Source organism: Caloenas nicobarica, chromosome 11 (genome assembly GCF_036013445.1).
Source record: "Caloenas nicobarica isolate bCalNic1 chromosome 11, bCalNic1.hap1, whole genome shotgun sequence".
In the NCBI taxonomy this organism is placed as follows: Eukaryota; Metazoa; Chordata; class Aves; order Columbiformes; family Columbidae; genus Caloenas; species Caloenas nicobarica.
The window spans coordinates 18,086,489-18,105,504 of record NC_088255.1 but is presented as its reverse complement, the minus strand read 5'-3'; the positions used below and the strand labels follow the sequence as shown (position 1 = coordinate 18,105,504).

General features: G+C 54.0%; 1 protein-coding gene across 2 annotated transcripts; it reads left to right on the top strand.

The window, feature by feature from the left end:
* The first annotated feature begins 6,669 nt into the window (after positions 1 to 6,669).
* IMPDH2 (inosine monophosphate dehydrogenase 2) lies at positions 6,670 to 19,007 on the top strand. Of its 2 annotated transcripts, XM_065642773.1 has the most exons (15): positions 6,670 to 6,824; positions 6,906 to 6,954; positions 7,034 to 7,135; positions 8,015 to 8,089; positions 8,516 to 8,722; positions 10,789 to 10,876; positions 11,493 to 11,692; positions 12,757 to 12,847; positions 13,569 to 13,664; positions 15,036 to 15,107; positions 17,307 to 17,450; positions 17,597 to 17,741; positions 17,827 to 17,970; positions 18,357 to 18,440; positions 18,737 to 19,007. In XM_065642773.1, exons 1-15 carry the CDS (start codon positions 6,727 to 6,729, stop codon positions 18,756 to 18,758), a joined length of 1,617 nt encoding a protein of 538 aa, XP_065498845.1. In that variant the 5' UTR covers positions 6,670 to 6,726; the 3' UTR covers positions 18,759 to 19,007. The 2 variants fall into 2 exon arrangements, with proteins under 2 accessions (XP_065498845.1, XP_065498846.1); XM_065642774.1 differs by lacking the exon at positions 15,036 to 15,107.
* Positions 19,008 to 19,016: the final 9 nt, after the last annotated feature.

The window sequence follows — 19,016 nt, the reverse complement described above, 5'->3', positions numbered from 1 at the left end:
CTGTAGTGAGAAGGAAGGTCTGCCCTCTCTGTCGGTTGTGCACAGTGTAAATGATGAATAGCCACAATGTTCTCTGCCTTTGTGCTCCTGAGCAGTGTTGAGGTGTGTGGGCTTAGAGAGACTTCAGGCCTCTGATAATTCATATTGATGTTGCTGTTCAGGGGAAAGCAGCTGTGCTTGAGCTGGGTGTCAATATGAGCAGTTTGTTCCCTGCATAGGACTCTGTGCTCAGATAACTGCAGAGAGATGGAGTAGCAATATGCTGTTTGCTAATACCTGTACTCTAAAGTTGATTCTTAGCTCAGTGTCTGCCCTCGGAGTTATGCCAGGGGAAAAATAGCCTGGGGCTGGTGCCCGGATCCTGGGGGTAAGTTCGGAGAACAGTTCCTGAGTGGTGTGTAGCGCTGGCGACATGTTCCTTCAGCCCAGTTCAGCTGTCAGAAGGAAGCCTGTAGTCCCTTTACCATATATTAGTGACTGGAATGTCCATCTCTGGCCCTAATTTAAGTATTTAAGGATGTGTTTGGGGCGAGCTCCTGCTGTTTCAAGCAGCTGGGTGCGCTTGTTGCTCAGGGTGCCCAGCAGGCCTGCACAGAGTGGATTTCCCATTCTTTTGGGCAGTTTGCAAAGATGCAAGAGAAACTGCAGACACCTGTGTGCTCCACAATACTGTGTGGGGAGTTGGCTCCAGCATGGCCTCGGCGTGAGCTGGCTGCTTTGCCTGTCCCCCTTGGAAATGCAGTGGGTGTTGAAATCATCTGCCAGATACCCAGTGTACAAGTTGCTTCAACAGGTGGCTTGGGGAGTCACCCCTTACTGCAAAAATTGACAGAAGCTGGAATAATGTGACAGAATATTAGGGCAGTGCCAGGTTAGGGGTGCACAGATGCTTCAGCTGAGCTTTCTGGGAAAACAGAATTCCATGTTACCTTAAAATTCTAGATTGTGCGCTTTCCTTACAACCCTTAACTGCAGGATGATATAAAATCTTTGTAGGGGAAAGAGTTCTTGACCTTGGAGTATAGAGCTTCAGAGTGGGGGAACTTGGCACGCGGTGAACTGTGGAGATCTCCTCATGATTGGTTTTGTCCTGACAGACTGAAGCGTTTCCATTATTTTCTCATTGTTTGGATGTGCATAGGAGAGGGTTTTGCTGACGCAGAAGTGGACGGCCCTACTGTTCTGTACTGTCTCATCAGAATGTCCACTGTGTTAACTTCATTTCCTATTTTTAGAGACAATCGATATACTGTGACTTAAGGATTATTTTTCTGGACCTGGCTTCTAGTCTGGCTCTCTGGAGCTAGCTTAAAAGGTACAGTATTTCTAGGATATAAATACTATGTTCTTTGATAGTGAAGAACACAATCTGCTCCCTTTTAGGGGCTCATAGGAAGACATGCACAGAAGAGTGCTATGGCTTAGGGTTGCTATCCAAGTTCTGGGAAATGTTCCCAGTCAAACATGTAAAATAGCTTTTTAACACTTTCCTATAACCAGCTTGACTGCTGCTTAAAGGGCATACCCCTTGGCTCCGAGAGTGCCAAACCGCTAGCTCTTGTACCTGTGTATATATTAAATGAGAACTGTCCATGCCCTATGCCATATATGAGACAGACTGAAATTGCATCGACCTCTAAATAAATAAAGCTGAGAACAAGCAAGCTGGAGACCCTGCGTTGTTGGTTTCAAACTATGCCCATCTTGTCTCTGTGGTATGAAAGGAACCACGTAAAGCAGTGCATGACTGACAATGGTAAAGCACCTCACTTTCTGACATGACACTCGTGTACTGTCTCTTGACACTAATAGCATTGCTTCCTTAAGGAATCTTGTAGCCTCTCACACACTTGTCTGCATAACCATTAGATTTCCATTTACTTTCAAGAGTTCAAGCATTTCTTGTAAGTGGTTCTGGCTGGAGCAGCAGCGAGCAGCCCAGAGAGTGGCTCTTCACTCCTGTCTAGAGTGGTGAGTAAAGGGAACAGTCTAAGTAACTTAGTAGGGCTCTCATCTGTCGGGTGCTTCACGCCTGGAGATCTGGGTTTTAGATGGGAAACAAGGTCTGAAGTAGTTCCTGAACTGTTCTGCCTCGGAGCAAGGAAGAGAGACATAATCTGATCCCTAAATAAGAATCTTCTTCTGCACCATTGATCCTTGGGCAGAAATTAAGCCAGTCTGGTTCTCAGCTGCACTGGAGCTGCTCTCTGCCTTGGTGTACGTAGAATGGATTGGGCCATCTTCAGCCTCCTCTGCTGCCATAAGAACAGACGCAAAAGTGGTAGAAAAGAGCTGATGTTCTCATTGCTCATCCTCTTGCTGGTCTGAGTGCTGCTGGGCGCTGACTGACTCTGCACAGTCCAACTAAACTGCATTCTCATCCAAGTTTAATAGTGACTTACTTGCAATTAGTGTTTGGACTCGTAAATCACTGTTAAAGTGGGATATAAACTGTCTTCCACCCTAGCTGGGGCTTTTCTCCCAATCTTCTTGCTGGGGCTGCTCCTCTCAAGTACTACAGGGACCGTACCTTAGCCTGATGTTTCAGCCTGTTCCATTTCACTGGTGCCAATGCATAGGAAAGAGCTCTTGTCTGCTCGAGCATCTTCCTATCTTAAGGAGCATCTCAAATCTTCTTCCAGAAGTCTCACTGACCTGCTGCCCCAGAATCTCTGAGGTGATTGCTTTGTCCCCTACTTGTCGGTTCCCTTCATTGTGCAGCTGCAGCTCAGCTCTCAGCACCGTGGTCGCTTTCCCTGTGTAACCTTGCGCATGGCAGCCGTGTTTGCTGGCTTCTCTGTTCTTGTTTGAGCTCACCAGAATGGGAAGGCAGATCGAACTCACTCACAGCAGCAATAAACCGCACCTAGAACTTGAGAGGGAACTGCAGGAGAGAACAAGGTGGAGGGGATGTCTTGGAAAGGCAGGGTCCTGTTGCAGCCCAGAGCCTCGCTTGATCATGAGTGTGCAGCCTATATGCAAAATATGTCTTGTCTGTCCCTCCCGTGTTGACCCTGGTCTAAACAGCACATGTGATTGGCATCCTGCAAAGTGACCTTCAGAACTCTCCAGTAGCTTTGCCCCGTGAGTAACTCACACTACAAATCATTTTAAAGAGATGCACTCAACTATTTTTTTAATTTAATTTTACTCTTATATTCTCTGCTCTTTGTAATCTGCTTGGAAATAAAATGTTTTTCCCTGCAGCCTCTGTCGTAGTCTGTTTGAGAACCATTAAACTTCGCCTGGTGTTGCTGTTGGAACAGAAGCCAACTTGCCTGTTTACTGCTGTGCCCGTGCTCTGGCGTAATGGCCGAGATCGGCGTGTGCCTCCCCAAGGGGCTTCGCAAACGTTTGTTAGCGCTGCCTTTATTTAAAAGAAAGGGTAGAGAGACCTGTTAAACTGATCTAGGTCTGGCATGCCGCCTCCCGATCTGCTGATGCCATGACAGGTAATGCTGACTCTGGAGTGCGTGTCCTTGGCAGGCCGTGTTTTCCTTTGGAAGGCGGTGTTTCTGAACCCTGCCTCCGGGATAAGTGTCTCGGTGCCCTTACTGGTTTTGGTTTAGTGAGCCTAGGTGCTTTATTTACTGCAAATGACGGTGATTTTCTTACCGCTCCCTCGCCCAAGCAAACTGCAAACAATGGGAAATCAGCGTCTGGGTAGGTGAAATCAACTCTTAGCTGAGAATCAACCCAGGAATTATGTAAAGAAGTACAACCAGGGTGAAATGCAATCTTTTGTAGCAGACTGGGAAAAAGAACTGAAACTCTGTGGAGTTGAGAGCATAGCATAACAACAAGAGCTGTGAATGTAATAACAATGTAACACTAATAGCAACAGGATCGCTCCCAGTCTCTTGGCTTATAGTTTTAAGTGCCATTGTGGATCCTTGTTGCTGGCTATTAAACAGGGCCACCTTAGTTATGTGAGAGCCACATGTTCCCTTCCTCATGGCAAAGGGAACATCCCTGTGCTGAGGCATGCGCCTTCCTTTCCTGCCACAAAAAACCCCCACCGATGGGAAACAACTGGAACGTAGAAACTGCAACCTCTGTTCTGTGTGGATTACTGCTGCTGAGAGCAAACCAGCCACCCAAGTCCTGCTTCTATCTATAGCATGGTTCACTTGCTTGGGGTCTTTACCCCACCATGTAAAAGTCAACATTTGCATCTACCGAAGTCTAGCTTAACTGGTCTTGCTCTAAACTCCGTTCTGTCTTTTGGAGAACCTAACTCAGACCAAGACACGTTAATCCAAACTAGAGGCTTGAACATGACGAACAACCCTCATAGCACACAAGGGCCATCTGCTCCCTCAGTACTCAGGAGATGCAGACATCTCTGTTCTGATTTCCTGTGTCCTGTAGCTGGATAACACAAGTGACACATTTTCTCAAAGCTGCTTGCTGATCTTTGGACAAGGATGTCTTCTACTGCAGTAAGATGGTTGGTACAGGAACATCATTCTTTAGTTCCCTGAACATGTTAATGTTAAATACTGGGTTGCCTTGGAGAGCCCATCATACAAGAGCAGGGTGAGGAAGGGTCTGGTCCTCTCATTTCCTTGCTGCTCCAAGGCCAGATCTGGTAGATCAGAAGCAAACTAGCCATCAGAGGAGGAGGTTGTTCTGAGGCCGCAGTACAGGAACTTTTCCTGATGCCCAAATGCAGGGGGACATGTCACCCTGGAAGCAGCCGGTTGCTGGTTCCTGCAGCTCTCCTCTAAGGTGGATCTGTGTTTGTGCCCGTCCTTCTTCAGGCACAGTCCTCCCTGCTCCTGCCACTGCCCTTCTCCAAAATCCTCCAGCTGTCCTCCGTGGTACCGGCAGGACAGTGCCAGCCTGTGACCCCGCAGTGTGCAGCACAGTGCAGCTCCTCGGTGTGTGTGTGTGCAGCCTGGCACGGCGGCTTGGGGAGGAGAGGGCTTGGGTGAGCTGGGACCAGCTTGGACCCCCCTGGCGGGACATCTGCCCTGGCGCCATCCCCTCTTCCCCCAGTGCCTTTCATTCCCCTCCCGTGCTGGACTGTCACCTCTTGACTTCCATCCTTCTTGCAGGTCACTTTGCCTTACAAAAGTTGCTCTTGGGATTCTGGTGGCATCTTCCAGCTCTGCACCCACCACTGATCCAACGAGCACGTTCTCATCCTTCTTCTGAAGCTGTTGGAGTATCTGGTATTGAACTCAACACCTAACTGCTAGGCCCCACAGGCAGCATCTTCTGGTGCAAGCCACCCCGAGTTGTCTTTTTTAGGTTGTTTTCTAAGCGCATATCACACCACACGGATTGTGCTTGTGTCTGTGAAGCCGGGGAGTGTCACATGGGGGTGTACCTGCAGTTCACAGAATCACAGCCTGGTTGGGGTTGAAGGAACCTCTGGAGATCATCCAGTCCAACCCACCTGCTAACGCAGGGTCACCAGAGCAGATCACACAGGGTCGCATCCAGTCGGGTTTCGAGTGTCCCCAGAGAAGGAGACTCCACAGCCGCTCTGGGCAGCCTGGTCCAGGCTCTGGCACCTCACAGGAAAGAAGTTTCTCCTCATATTCAGACAGAACGTCCTGTGTTTCAGCCTGTGCCCATTGACCCTCATCCTGTCCTTGGGCACCACTGACAAGAGTCTGGTCCATCCTCTTGACACCCACCCTGAGATATTTATAAACATTGATGAGATCCCCTCTCAGCTTCTCTTCTCCAGACTGAACAGCCCCAGTTCTCTCCTTATTGCTTCCTTCCTATACATTGAACTACCTTCCTATGCATTGAACTATCTTCCTATATATTGAACTGCCTTCTTATGCATTAAACTGCCTTCCTATACACTGAACTGCTTTCCTGTACACTTGACTACCATTCCTATACATTGAACTGCTTTCCTATACACTGAACTACCATTCCTGTACATTGAACTGCCTTCCTGTATACTGAGCTACCATTCCTATACACTGAACTAGAACTACCATTCCTATACATGGAACTACCTTCCCATACATTGAATTACCCGCTTGGACTCAGCAAAAAGGCAGCGCCGTGCTGGGCAGGGGACAAGTCCATCCCGGGTGGGGACACCCGCACGACCGGCGGGGCTCGGTGTCCTCCCGGTGCGCAGTGCCCGGTGTGCGGGGCTCGGTGTCCTCCCGGTGCGCAGTGCCCGGTGTGCGATGCCCAGTGCGCGATGCCCGGTGCGCGGTGCCCAGTGCGCAGTGCCCGGTGTGCGATGCCCGGTGCGCGGTGCGTGGTGCCCGGTGCGCGGTGCCCGGTGCGCGATGCCCGGTGCCCGGTGCGCGGTGCCCGGTGCGCGGTGTGCGATGCTCGGTGTGCGATGCCCGGTGCGCGGTGCCCGGTGCGCGGTGCGTGGTGCCCGGTGCGCGGTGCCCGGTGCGCGATGCCCGGTGCCCGGTGCGCGGTGCCCGGTGCGCGGTGTGCGATGCGCGGTGTGCGATGCTCGGTGCGCGATGCCCGGTGCGCGGTGTGCGATGCCCGGTGCGCGGTGCCCGGTGCGCGGTGCCCGGTGCGCGGTGTGCGATGCCCGGTATGGGATGCTCGGTGCGCGATGCCCGGTGCGCGGTGCCCCGTGCGCGGCGCCCGGTGGCCGCGGCCCCGCCCCTTCCGGCGGCCGCTGTGGCTGGGCGGGGCCCGGGCTGAGCCCTGGCGGCCGCCGTCGGGGCGCGCGTGCGCTCGGGGGCGCGCGGGCGGTGCGGCGGGCACGCGGCGGCCGGCGCCATGGCGGACTACCTGATCAGCGGCGGCACCGGCTACGTGCCCGACGACGGGCTGACGGCGCAGCAGCTCTTCAGCTGCGGCGACGGGCTCACCTACAAGTGAGTACCGGCAGCGGGGCCGGGCCGGGGGCGCGGGGCCGGGCCGCTCACTGACGCGTCTCCCCTCGTTCCCCCCCTCAGCGATTTCCTCATCCTCCCGGGGTACATCGACTTCACGGCGGACCAGGTGGTGAGTGGCCGGGCCGGGGGGAGCGGGCCGGGGGCCGGGGCCGGGGCCGGCGCTCACCCGCCGCTTTCCTCCCCGCCAGGACCTGACCTCGGCGCTGACCAAGAGGATCACGCTGAAAACGCCGCTGGTCTCCTCCCCCATGGACACGGTCACCGAGGCGGGCATGGCCATCGCCATGGCGGTGAGTGCGGCCCGGGGTGCGGGGACGCGGGCTCGGCTGCTCGGGGGTCACCTCAGAGACCCCCTGCAGCCCCGCGGGGTGGAGACGCATCTCCCCGGGGCTTCTCCCGGCACCCCCGAGGCAGCGGGCAGGGGGCCCTGCGCACCCGAAGCAGCGTGGGCAGCAGGGTGAGGGGGGCCTGTCCCCGTGTGCCCTGGGGAGACCCCCCTGCAGTGCTGGTCCAGCCCTGGGTCCTCAGCACAGGACAGACGTGGACCTGCTGGAGAGGGGCCAGAGGAGCCACAGAAATGACCCGAGGCTGGAACAGCTCTGCTGGGAGGACAGGCTGAGAGAGTTGGGGGTTTCAGCCTGGGGAAGAGGAGAAGGCTCTGGGGACACCTTATTGTGCCCTTTCTGTACTTAAAAGGAGACAATAAGAAAGATGGGGACACACTTTTTAGCAGGGCCTGTTGTGATAGCACAAGGGGTGATGCTTTTATACTAAAGGAGGGGAGATTCAGGGCAGACATGAGGAAGAAATTTTTTACGCTGAGGGTGGTGAGAGCCTGGCCCAGGTTGGCCAGAGAGGTGGTGGATGAACCATCCCTGGAGACATCCCAGGCCAGGCTGGACGGGGCTCTGAGCAACCTGAGCTGGTGCAGATGTCCCTGCTCATGGCAGGGGTGGCACTGGATGAGCTTTGAAGGTCCTTCCAACCCAAACCATTCTGTCATTCTAAGAGGTGTCTATGGGCAGGCACCCCGCCCGTCCCCCACTTTGCCACACTGGCTCCCCGAGGGTGGCCTGCATGGTCCAGCTGTCCCTGCCCAGCTGCTGGATCTGGCCACTGAAGGGCCAGGTGGGTTTAGCAGGGACTTACAGACATCTTTGTGTTACCAGCTCACCGGGGGAATTGGGTTCATCCACCACAACTGCACCCCAGAGTTCCAGGCCAACGAAGTGCGGAAGGTGAAGGTGAGTGTCTGGAGCGGTGGCAACAAACTGCACTCGCAGGGCATGTGGTGGAGGTGGGCACTGGGGTTTGGCCCTCATATTGGTGTTGCAGAACAGCGGTGCTGCCGCGGTTGCCTGCACAAACCTCTGGTTGTGTGTTAGGTGCTGTCGGCTCGCAGCCTGGGATGTGAGAACCGCCAGGCCTCCTGGTGTGGGAGTATCCCCCATAATTTCAGGAAGGAGGTTAAGCCTGGGAACTTGTGGGAATCTCACTCTACTTGGGTGAGCCTTGGTGCTGGTTTAGAGTCACCCTGGTGGTGAGCACGTGGCCAGGCTGGGTCGTTGCAGACCTTTGTGAGCGGCTGCAGTAACCACCAGGCACATGCCCCACCTCTGCTGAGTCTGGCAGTACCGCTGAGCCTGTCCGCTGAATCTCCTTCATTTCAGAAATATGAGCAAGGATTCATCACAGACCCCGTGGTGCTGAGCCCTAACGACCGAGTGCGAGACGTGTTTGAAGCGAAAGCTCGTCATGGATTCTGTGGGATTCCCATCACGGACAATGGGAAGATGGGGGGCAAGCTGGTTGGGATCATCTCATCTCGAGATATTGATTTCCTGAAGGAGTCGGAGCATGACTTGCCTCTCGGCGAGGTGAGAAGGGCTCGTGAGCACCCGATGGGTGCGAGCGTCGCGTTAGGAAGCGGCGTGGCTTGTGATGAGGAGAAGGGCGAGCGCGTGGCTGTGCGGATGCTGCACCAGCGGGAGGGAGCAGCTCCACGTTAGCGCTGCAGGTCTGTTAACTATTTCCAGGGGAGAGTGTCTCATTCCTTTACGCTCTTTCTGTGACTCCTGCAGTGCAGATACAAGAGCGTGGCTGTGCAGTTAGCATCTGCATGGCTCCTCCTGTGGCGTTACCTTTCAGTGCTGCGGAAGCTGTCCTCTCTGCAGCTGGTGCTCTCCCCTGCTTCAGTAATTAAGTCCCGGTGTTCCTGGCTGCTGGTATGGCCCCGTGTGCTGGCGCTTGCCAGGGCTGCAGCAGACACGCTGTGCCCAGCCAGCCCTCCAAGCGCTGGGCTGCCTTTTCTGGGCTGTGTGCCTCATCTTGGCTACTTGCTCTTTAAAATAACCCCCTGAACTTGGAGACCGGCAATTCAGCCTTTATAACGCCACACCGTCAAACTCCTCTTGTACAGGAGAACGTTCTCTGCGGTGGTGACGCTGATTCCCGTTGGTTCTGGCATTCTTGTTACAGGAGCTGTGTAACTGTAGCTCTGCGGCACTGTCAGGTTACACCACCGCTGCCTCTTGGCCGCTGCTCTTGACTCATGGCTATTTTTAGCTCTTGCTGACCAAACCCGGTATCACATGCTCATCCTTGTTTCGTTTGAAATTGCCTATAAATACCTGTAACAAGAATCTTAAAACAAGAGTAGGTCACAAAAGTGCAGATGGCCCTTTGAAGGGCCCATTCAGAGGAGCCAGATAAGAATCTCCTCTAATCCTTTATGTGGATTGTTCAGCAGCACAGAGTCGGGAAGTTTGGTGCTTGCCTCTGTCACCCAGATCTCCCAGATCTCAGTCATCTTGCTGAGCCGTTCATTGCCATCCAGTTAAACACGCAGGTCTCCTGCAGCTCGGGAAGCTCATGGATCCCGCAGGCTTAGGGAGCGTGTCGGGATGTGTCTGTGATTCCTCAGGCTTTTCCTGAGATGTGTCTTCTGTCACAGGATTTTGGGTGGATGCAGGCGGGGTGAACCTATTTCCTGAAGCAAAATGTCTGTTCTTATGGTATAGATAACTAAAACATTCCCTCTTTTTTGTGTGCAACTAATCTACCTTCCTTGAGAGTTAGAGAGTGATTCCTTGTAGCTTTGCCTGTCCTTTTTGAGTAACGTTTTTGAGAACATCCCACATGAACTTTGCGATCGCAGACCACTGCGGGTGGGAAGGGACCTCCAGGTCTCTTGTCCTGGAGCATGTTGCATGGGGCTGTGTCTGCATCTCCAAGGATGAAGATTTCACTGCCTCTCTAGGCTGCTTTTCCAGCACTTGACCACTGTCACGATGAAAGCATTTTTTCTGTGTACCACGTCAGCTGTTCCCGTGTTCCAGCTTGTGTCCGTTGCCCCTTGCCTGCCTGCTGTGTTTTGATGCTTGTTTGTCAGAGAGAGCGTGGGTGAGCATGTTTGTTTGGATTGAAGTGACCTCTTTGCCTTGTTGACCTTGCCAGCAGCAGCAGTGGGTTATTCTGGGCAGAGCCCTTCCAGAGCCCGTGCGCTGGGGATTGCTGCCTGAAAACAAGCTCGGGGGTAGCGTTTCTGCCAGAACAGCATGGGACTCTGGAGGTGTCTCCAGCCCTTATTTGCCTGTGCTCTATTAAAAGGGAGGGCTTTTTGGGTGACATCCCAAACAAGGGTCATCTGAGAGTCGTCCCTCGATTCTAGGTGCTCTCCCTTGGCTTGCTGAGGCCCTCTGCCATCTCCTGTTTTCACTACACCCATGGGCTTGGGGACCAATGACCGCTGCTTGCCTGGGGACAGCACATTGGAGGCTGTTCCTGTGTGTTTCTGGAGGCGTGTTGCTGTGCTGTGGGCTCCTTTGTCTGGAGATACTCCCACGCCACTGCCGCGGAGCGTTTCACGTGGGCAGAGAGGTTCGGTATTTTCAGATCAGCGCGAAGGAGTTCTTGTGACTTTTTATCTTCTCCCTCCCACTAGATTATGACAAAGCGCGAGGATCTTGTTGTGGCCCCGGCTGGCGTAATGTTGAAAGAAGCGAATGAAATTCTGCAAAGGAGTAAAAAAGGTACCCGCAGACGTCTGCGATGCGAGGGAGAGCTGTGGAATCTGGGCTTGGAGCAGCGGTGGGTGGATGTGGGCACACATCCGTGTGTGGGTGGAACATGGGAGGAACATGCTGCGTTCCAGCACGAGAGGACAGTGCAGAGAGTGTCCGCAGCCCTCTGCCAGGGTACGGAGTTCACATGTGTTCATTTCAAATCTGTTTGAAGCTGAGGGATTCTTGGCAGCTCAGGAGCAGAAAAGTGCCCAGCTGTCCAGCCACACATCTTCAGTTTTCTGTCCTGGCCTTCACATTTTAGCAGTCAGTTCAGCTCTGGCAGGGTTTGGTAGTTTGACTTTTAACACAGTGTCGAGGGTCTAACTATTAAAAAAGATGCGCTTTTTTTCTGTGGTCAGTGTGAAAATGCCGAGTCCTTTTCCAGTCCTGCAAACTGTTTGCTCTGTTTCCTGAGCCAGGGCTGCTGGCATCTGTGGTGAAGCAAGATTTGATAACGCACCTCATGAGTCTTCCCCTTGTACCATCTGCTGCCTGCTTGATGCTCCTGGTCTGCCATAGCGCTCCAGGCTTAGGTCTGTCTCCTGCAGAAATCTGCAGTAATGCTCTTTCTCTTTGTTTCAAGGCAAGCTGCCAATTGTTAATGAAGATGACGAGCTGGTGGCTATAATTGCCCGCACCGATCTCAAGAAGAACCGGGACTACCCTCTGGCTTCTAAGGATTCCAAGAAGCAGCTGCTCTGTGGTGCTGCTATTGGGACCCACGAAGATGACAAGTACCGGCTGGACCTGCTGGTGCAGGCTGGCGTGGACGTGGTTGTGCTGGTGAGAAGCCTGCCAGCATCACGCTGGCCGGGGGAGTTCGGGTGGGCTGAGGACCCTGTTGGAGTGAACCTCCCTGACAGTGGGGCAGCCGCACGGCACTCACTGTCTTTGTTACAGGCCCTTTTGTGTTAGAATACGGCAGTTTGTTGACCTCTCTGTCTCGTTCAGGTTGGAATCCTCAAATAAGAGGGATTCCTCTTGCCTGGGAACTTATTTGACCTCGAGGGATTATGTTGGGTGCATCGAAGCCCTGAAGGCTGAGAAGAGAAACATTGTCAGTTAATACAGAATCTTCTACAAATGTTTCTTGCAGCCTGCAGCTGTCCTCTCTGATGTCCCTAACTAGTTTTGAATATTTGGCTTCTTACAGTTTCCCTTCAGCTATTTGCTGTTTGTTACTGTTATTCTCTTAACCTCCTGATGTTCAGGAGTGGTCAGCCCAGAGCTGCTCTGCTCGTCTCCCCTTCTGGCCTATAAGCTTTTGGGCACAGCAGTCACTGCCCGAATTCACACGTTATTTTCTCATCGATTGTTGGCTTGTGAGTCCACTGTGCTGTGAGGGCACAGCTGAGCAGCCCTGTGGCTGGAAACATTTAACAGACACCACAAGTTGGCCTGAGCGCTTGCTGGTTGACATCTGGTATTTCTGCTGCGCAGCAGGAGCGATACATCCCTCCGCCAGCCCTTCTGAATTTTGTAAGGAACATTCACTCTTTCACCTGTGCTTGGAGACAGGGCTGACGGTGTCCTGGTGGTAGGACCAGATGGTTCTTACCTGCAGCCAGATGTGCTGCTGGTTGCCTACTGTAGAAGCCGCAGGGTTTAAATGTGAAGGATATTTCTGAAGTCTTTATGATAAACTGCCTTGCACAGGGAAGGTATGTTACTGTCTTGGCAGCAACTTCTCCTCTGGTTCTGTGCTCAACTTAGGGTGTCATTCTGCCCACTTAGGCAGGGCAGCAGAGATGCCAAGAAGCAAGAGTGAAGATCTGGGGCTCTTCTGGAGCTGTATTTTTAATCTGTTGCAGAAATTCTGGTTGAAATTTGTTTTCTTTCTGTTGCAGGATTCCTCTCAGGGGAACTCCATCTTCCAGATCAATATGATAAAATATATTAAGGAGAAATATCCCAGCCTGCAAGTTATTGGAGGAAACGGTAGGCTTGCCATGAAGACTGTTCTTGTCTTTAAAGTATGTTTGCTGCTTAGACATAGAGGGAACTGCAGGGATGTGGATGAAATTATCCTCCCTGGTAGATGTCCGTGAACTTGAAATGGTTTCCCCTGGCTTGTGGAACAGAGCAGGACCACTCTGCAGACCCAGGGCAGTTCCCTGCTGCTGCCACAGCTGAAAACATTTTGAAACCTTTGTTTTGCAGCACAGTGTGCTGTGGTCCTCTGTAGCCCGTTACACATTACCTTCTTTTACACACCATTTTAAAATTTTGGATAACAATAATAATGAATAATGCTTAATCTGATGGAAATTTTCCCTGCCTCTGGGCAGCAGAGCTCAGCAGTCCTTGTCTTACCTGGCCAGTGTGTCACTGGTGCTGCTGTGAGCCTGTGCTCTGCCCTCGCTACCTGGTGTGGCCCAAAGAGCTCTTGGCACCGTGCAGTGACCTCTGCTCCCTCAGCCTTTGCGTGTCAGTATGTTGCAGAGCAGCCTAAAGAACCAGTGTCACCTTGCCCGCTGGGGACAGCTGGGACAGAAACTCACTGCTGCTTTTGCAGATATGCCCGGTGGCAGTGAACAGCCAGGCCTGGCTTCAGCACGGGTGTATGGCTGGTGCCCTGGGCAGGGGGAAGGACCAGGGCAGAGCAGCATCATGCACAAATCTGCTTGTCTCTCTTCAAACCAGTTTCTGCTCTCCACAGTTGTGACGGCGGCTCAGGCCAAGAACCTCATTGACGCAGGGGTCGATGCCCTGAGAGTTGGGATGGGCAGCGGCTCCATTTGCATCACGCAGGAAGGTGAGAGAGATCAGCTGTCTCCTAAATAAGCTGAAGACATCTGTTCAGTAGAGGTTCCCTGCTGAAAAGCAGCACAGCTGGGATGGATTTCTCCCAGTATAAGGGCAGAGTCCAACAGCAAAGCCGTTTTTCACCCCCTTGGTCCAGGACATTCTCATCACCTGGCTCAAACCTTTGGGGCAGCAGCAGCATCAAAGGCATTTCCCAGTACTGACCAAGACTGAGTAGAGCAGCTGTGGCACACACGGCTTTGCCTGAGAGGAGCCGCCAGTGCGGTGTGTGATGGGGGTGGTGGCCAGTGCTGCAGGGAAAGGGGCTTTACTGGGTCCCTAGTGCTGCGGGTGATGTGCACCAGGCTGTGCTCCTCTTCCCTCTGGCAGCGGTGTGCGTGATGCTTGAGAGTTGGTCTGCTGGGCTCGGTGCCTTTCTGCAGTTCCCAGGCTGAAATGGGACTTCTGGCCGTTGTCTCTGCAGTTAGCTGGAGCTCGTGCGGGGCAGAGGCCGTGTCACCCGTAGCTAAAAGACAGAGAGGGGCGTCCCTAGGGCCTGGAGAGAGGCTGCGTTGAGGACAGGCTCAGTCCTCACGTTTTGAACTCGGCAGGTGAGGTGCAGAGAGGTGGTGTGAGGTGCTGCAGCAAATGAATGCAACCCCTCTCTGCATTGCTCCGCGGTCCTTGTGAGAGACAGCAAGAGGGTGGCTGATGGCTGAAGGTGCTGTGTTAGCTCTGATTCCAGCCTGGAGCCTTGGAGCAGCCCGGCACTCCTGCTGTGCCTGCCGAGGGAGCGCTGGGCGCGGGGCGTTTCCCAGTCAGGGTGGTCTGTCTTGGGTGACCTTTCTAGGGAGGGTGCAGTGTCTTTGGGCTGATGCTTCCATAGCCAGAGCAGAACCAGGACACATGTGTCCTACTCAGGCTCTGCAGCAGAGGACCTGCTGAGCTGTGCTCTGTTCTGCAGCAGGGTGAACGTCTCCAGAGGTGCTTCTCCCAGTTGCCACGAGAGGTGGGGTTGGGTGCTGGTTTTGGGGAAGGAACAGAGCAGAGGTAGAATGTGGTGCTTTCACAGGAGATGTGGTTGCAAAGCTCTTAGCCACAGCTCCCCAGGTTTTTGTCCCTCTTGGGGCAAGAACTCTGGCTCTTTGGGATAGGGGGGTCACTTCTCTGGATGGCTGCTGGGGTAGGGCGAGCATGTGCTGTGCACAGCCAGGCCTGGCTGGCTTAGACCTGGCCTCTGGCTTGGCTCAGGCTAGGAAGGGTTTGCAAGGTCAGCTCTGTCCCACACTGTATGCTCTGCCTAGTAGCAGGTCACTGCTGGGGTCCTTTGTTCTGCTGCTGTTCTTCTGTCTCTAAAATGTGTGTGTTTGTTTTTGTTTAGCTGCTCCAAAGATCCCTCCAGACCTAAAGTCCCACAGCCCCAAATGCCCTTCTACTGTCACGGGCACCTATAGTAAGTCACTTGCCCTGTTCCCAACCCTAATTATGTGTCTTGAAGCAGGACCCTGATTTGGCTGCACATGGCCCTACTGCTTGTTTGAGAATAATTTAGCTGTAGATGCACTTGGGGTTTTGTGGCTTTGGATACTGGTTTTGAATCTGAAATGGAAGCTGAGAAGCCTTTCTGAATTCCCAAAGCAGAGTATGAACTGTCAAAGCTGAGGACACTCAGGCTTGTCCACCCTCCACTCCAAAATCCAGTTCAGGAGCCTGACTAAGCTTTCTGGCTGCATTTCTTGGAGCTCCAGCTGGGCACAGCTCCGCTGATCGGTGCTGGGAGGTGATGCCAGAGTAGTCCTCCGTCCTGCTCCAAATCTGGCCCCAGTGGTGGGGAAGTTGTGCACTGGCTAAGCTTCACTTGAAGCTGTCTCCCCTGAGTCACAGAGGGACATTTACTGCATACGGCTGCCTCAGCAGCTGCGTAGCAGAACCACGTCTTTCCCCACTGACACCTGTGGGGAGAAAGGGCCCTTCCCCTGCCCAGCACAGGGTGCAGCGCTGTCTGCTCTGCACTTCTCTGATGCTACCAGATCAAGCAGCCACCCAAGCCTTGGGTTTTTCCCTTCCTCCTAGTTTTGAGACACCTCAAAGGGAAAGAGGTTTCTGTTGAAGATCCCGGAAGGTTTTTCTCTAGCAAGTGATCTTGTAGGGCCACCTTTTGCAGATATGCTAAAAAAAAAAAGACAAACCCTCACCCAGACCACCCGGTGTGTGCGTGCTCTGAACCCTGCTTCGGAAGCCTGCCCTCTGAAGCTGTGGCGCTGGGACAGTCAGGACAGTGCGATGCTCCCAGGGGCCCTGAGCCAAGCTGTTCCTTAAAGGGCTGGTCTCCGGGGTTGCTTTTGTGAAGTTTCTACAGACCCTGCACTACCTATGGCACAACCCCATAGAGCCTGGACTCTAAACCCTTCAAAATCAGTTGCTTCTCTCCACAGAGCTCTTTCCTTGCAGCATTTTGCAGCCGCAACGTGGCCTTTAGCAGTGTGGTACCGAGCGAGACCATCTCTTTAAGACTAACGGCATTCATATTCTAGCTGGCAGACTCCCCCTGGCTGGCTGAGCCCTAGCTGAATGCCGAGTTTCGTTCGATTAAAATTGGTTCTTTCATGATCTCAGCCTGGAGTCTGGCCTCCCTGTCTCAGCAGCTGCTGCTGAGCACTGGGAGTGGAGCAACTGCAGACTCCGGCCTCGGCAAACCTGTGCCAGGGCTGCGTGCTGCCAGGCAGGCTGAACCACACCTGGAGTTCACGCTCCAAAGTACTAATCCTGCATGGACATAATCTTATCCGGTGTATCAGACTAACCATGTCTGGAGAAAAGGCTTCCCGTTAATTGTGGGGAAGGGAAGGCTCCCTGAGAGAAGCTTATCTCAGTGTACTTGCATGCCTGTGGCTGACAAATGTGTTACAAGACGCACCCTGTGCTGGTTTTCCCTCGCACAATGGGAAGCCTCTAACTGCTACTGACTGGGACGAGCAGGTAAATCCAAAGCTAATAACTCCCTTCCCGTGGGGCAGCTAAACTTGACAGAATCCTTGCGGTGTTGCAGGGCAGGCACATAAATTATTTCCTGTAAGCCATCAAATCATCCTGCCTGTTTCATTTTCCACTGTTGCATGTGTGTCTGTGTGTGTGTGCAAATGTGTGTGTATATATATATATATGTCTATACATATATATACATCCTGGCTCTCTCCCAGCCAGCTGCCTTTCTGTGCAAGAAGCACATCGTACAGCTGCTGGGTATATAGAGAGGGGTCTGGCATCGCTAGGAGGGAGTGAGCGCTGGGACATGGCTACATGCCAGGGATGCTCTGCAGAGGGACTTTTGGGGTCTGCTCCGCTTCCTTCCCGAGCTCCCCACACATCTGCTCTGCACCAGGACGAGCCGTGAGTCTCGGCTGATCCCAGGCATTGGGTCAAAAACCTTTGTCCCAAGGTCACCCACAGCTTTTTGGAGTCAAGGGCCGTGAGGATGTCCCAGCAGCACCTCCTGGGCATCCCCTTCTCTTGCAACTCGGCCCTAGGGAAGGAGCATCCAAGGGATTTGTGCGTTCCCGAGAGCTGGAGCATGTGTGTGCTGGGATCTGCTGGGGAGAGAACGCACTGCTGCGGAGGGGCTGACCTGCCGCCACCCTCTCCCTGCCCGCAGTGCTGGCGTGCGGCCGCCCCCAGGCCACGGCAGTCTACAAGGTCTCCGAATATGCCAGGAGGTTCGGCGTCCCCGTGATTGCAGATGGAGGGATCCAAACGGTTGGGCACATTGCGAAGGCTCTGGCGCTTGGAGCCTCCACAGGTGAGCGGCGTTCGTACGGCGTTGTATTCTGGGCAGGAGGGCATGGGGGAGGATCCAGCATAACGCTGCATCCAGGGACCCTGAGGGTTTTGTGGCCACAGCCTTCTTGCTGCTGACATGCTGTTCTTGGTGATCTCCTGTGCCAGTGATGATGGGCTCGCTCCTGGCTGCCACCACAGAGGCCCCAGGTGAGTACTTCTTCTCGGATGGAATTAGGCTGAAGAAATACCGTGGCATGGGCTCACTAGACGCCATGGACAAGAACTTGGGCAGCCAAAACAGGTATTTCAGGTAAGAGATGGTGCTTTGGGGCAGCAGACCAAGCTTTTGGGGCTTCTGTGCTTCACAGACTTCTTTTGGTTGTGCTCCCATGCAGTGAGACAGACAAAATCAAAGTGGCCCAGGGCGTCTCTGGCGCAGTTCAGGACAAAGGCTCTATTCACAAGTTCATTCCATACCTGATTGCTGGGATCCAGCATTCCTGCCAGGATATTGGTGCCAAGAGCCTGACCCAAGTCCGGTGAGTGCTTCCCCTCGCTTGTATTCTAGCCAGTTGCCGGTGCTGCCATTTGGGGGTCTCTGGGCAAGCTGTGTCCGTGCTACAGCGTGTTCTGCATGGTCTGGCCTCGCTGTAGCCTTCTCCCCTCCACTCCAGCAGGCACCGTGGCAAAGATTTGCCAGTCCCAGGGATGCGGGAACATGGTCTCTTGTTGCATATTCAGCTGGCTGGGCTTGAAACATCGGGGTTACCTTCCTCTGCCTGGCTCTTGGGAGCACAGCAAAACCCATTCTGACCACAGCTGGGGGAACCAGTGTCCCTTGTCCCAGCTGCTCCAGCTGAATGTGTGCCAGAGCTCTGCCTTCCCTGGCCCTGCCTGGCAGGTGACGGGTGTCCTTCCCCCTCAGAGCCATGATGTACTCGGGAGAGCTGAAGTTTGAGAAGAGGACAACATCTGCCCAGGTGGAAGGAGGGGTGCATGGCCTCCACTCGTAAGTGCTTCGGGCAGGACCCTTGTCACCCTGGGGTGGGTGTCGGGGGGAGCTAAGCGCAGCCGTCCTGTGCCTCAGCTGCTGTGCTGCTGGCTGGGCGTGCTGCTGGCATCAACCTGTCACTGTGCAGCTGTGCTGAGCCGCAGCCGGTTGTCTGGCCTGGGCCAGCTCTCACTGCCAGTGTGCCGGGGCTTGTCCCCACCACAGACCAGGAACTGTTCTGACCCGCGTCTTTGGTCCCTGGGTGAGGCGGGTCAGTAAAAGGGCTCTCCCTCTGGTTGCTGTTCCCCTCACAGGTACGAGAAGCGCCTCTTCTGAAGTAGGTCTGTCTGTGTCTGTCATCGTGTCCCTCAGCCCTGTGCCACCCCGTGCGGGAGCTGCTCTTGCTGCAGAAGTGCCATTACTCTGTGGGCTGCCTGGAGCTCCCCGTGTCCCTTGGCTGCTTCATTGCCACCGGAGAGGGCCCACCTGCTGCCCGGGAGCAGCAATCCTGGGCTGGCGCCTGGAGCCCTGCACGCGTTGGCCGTGTTTTACAATAAAAGAGGAAAAGATGTGCAGTTGGTGTCAGCCCGGAGC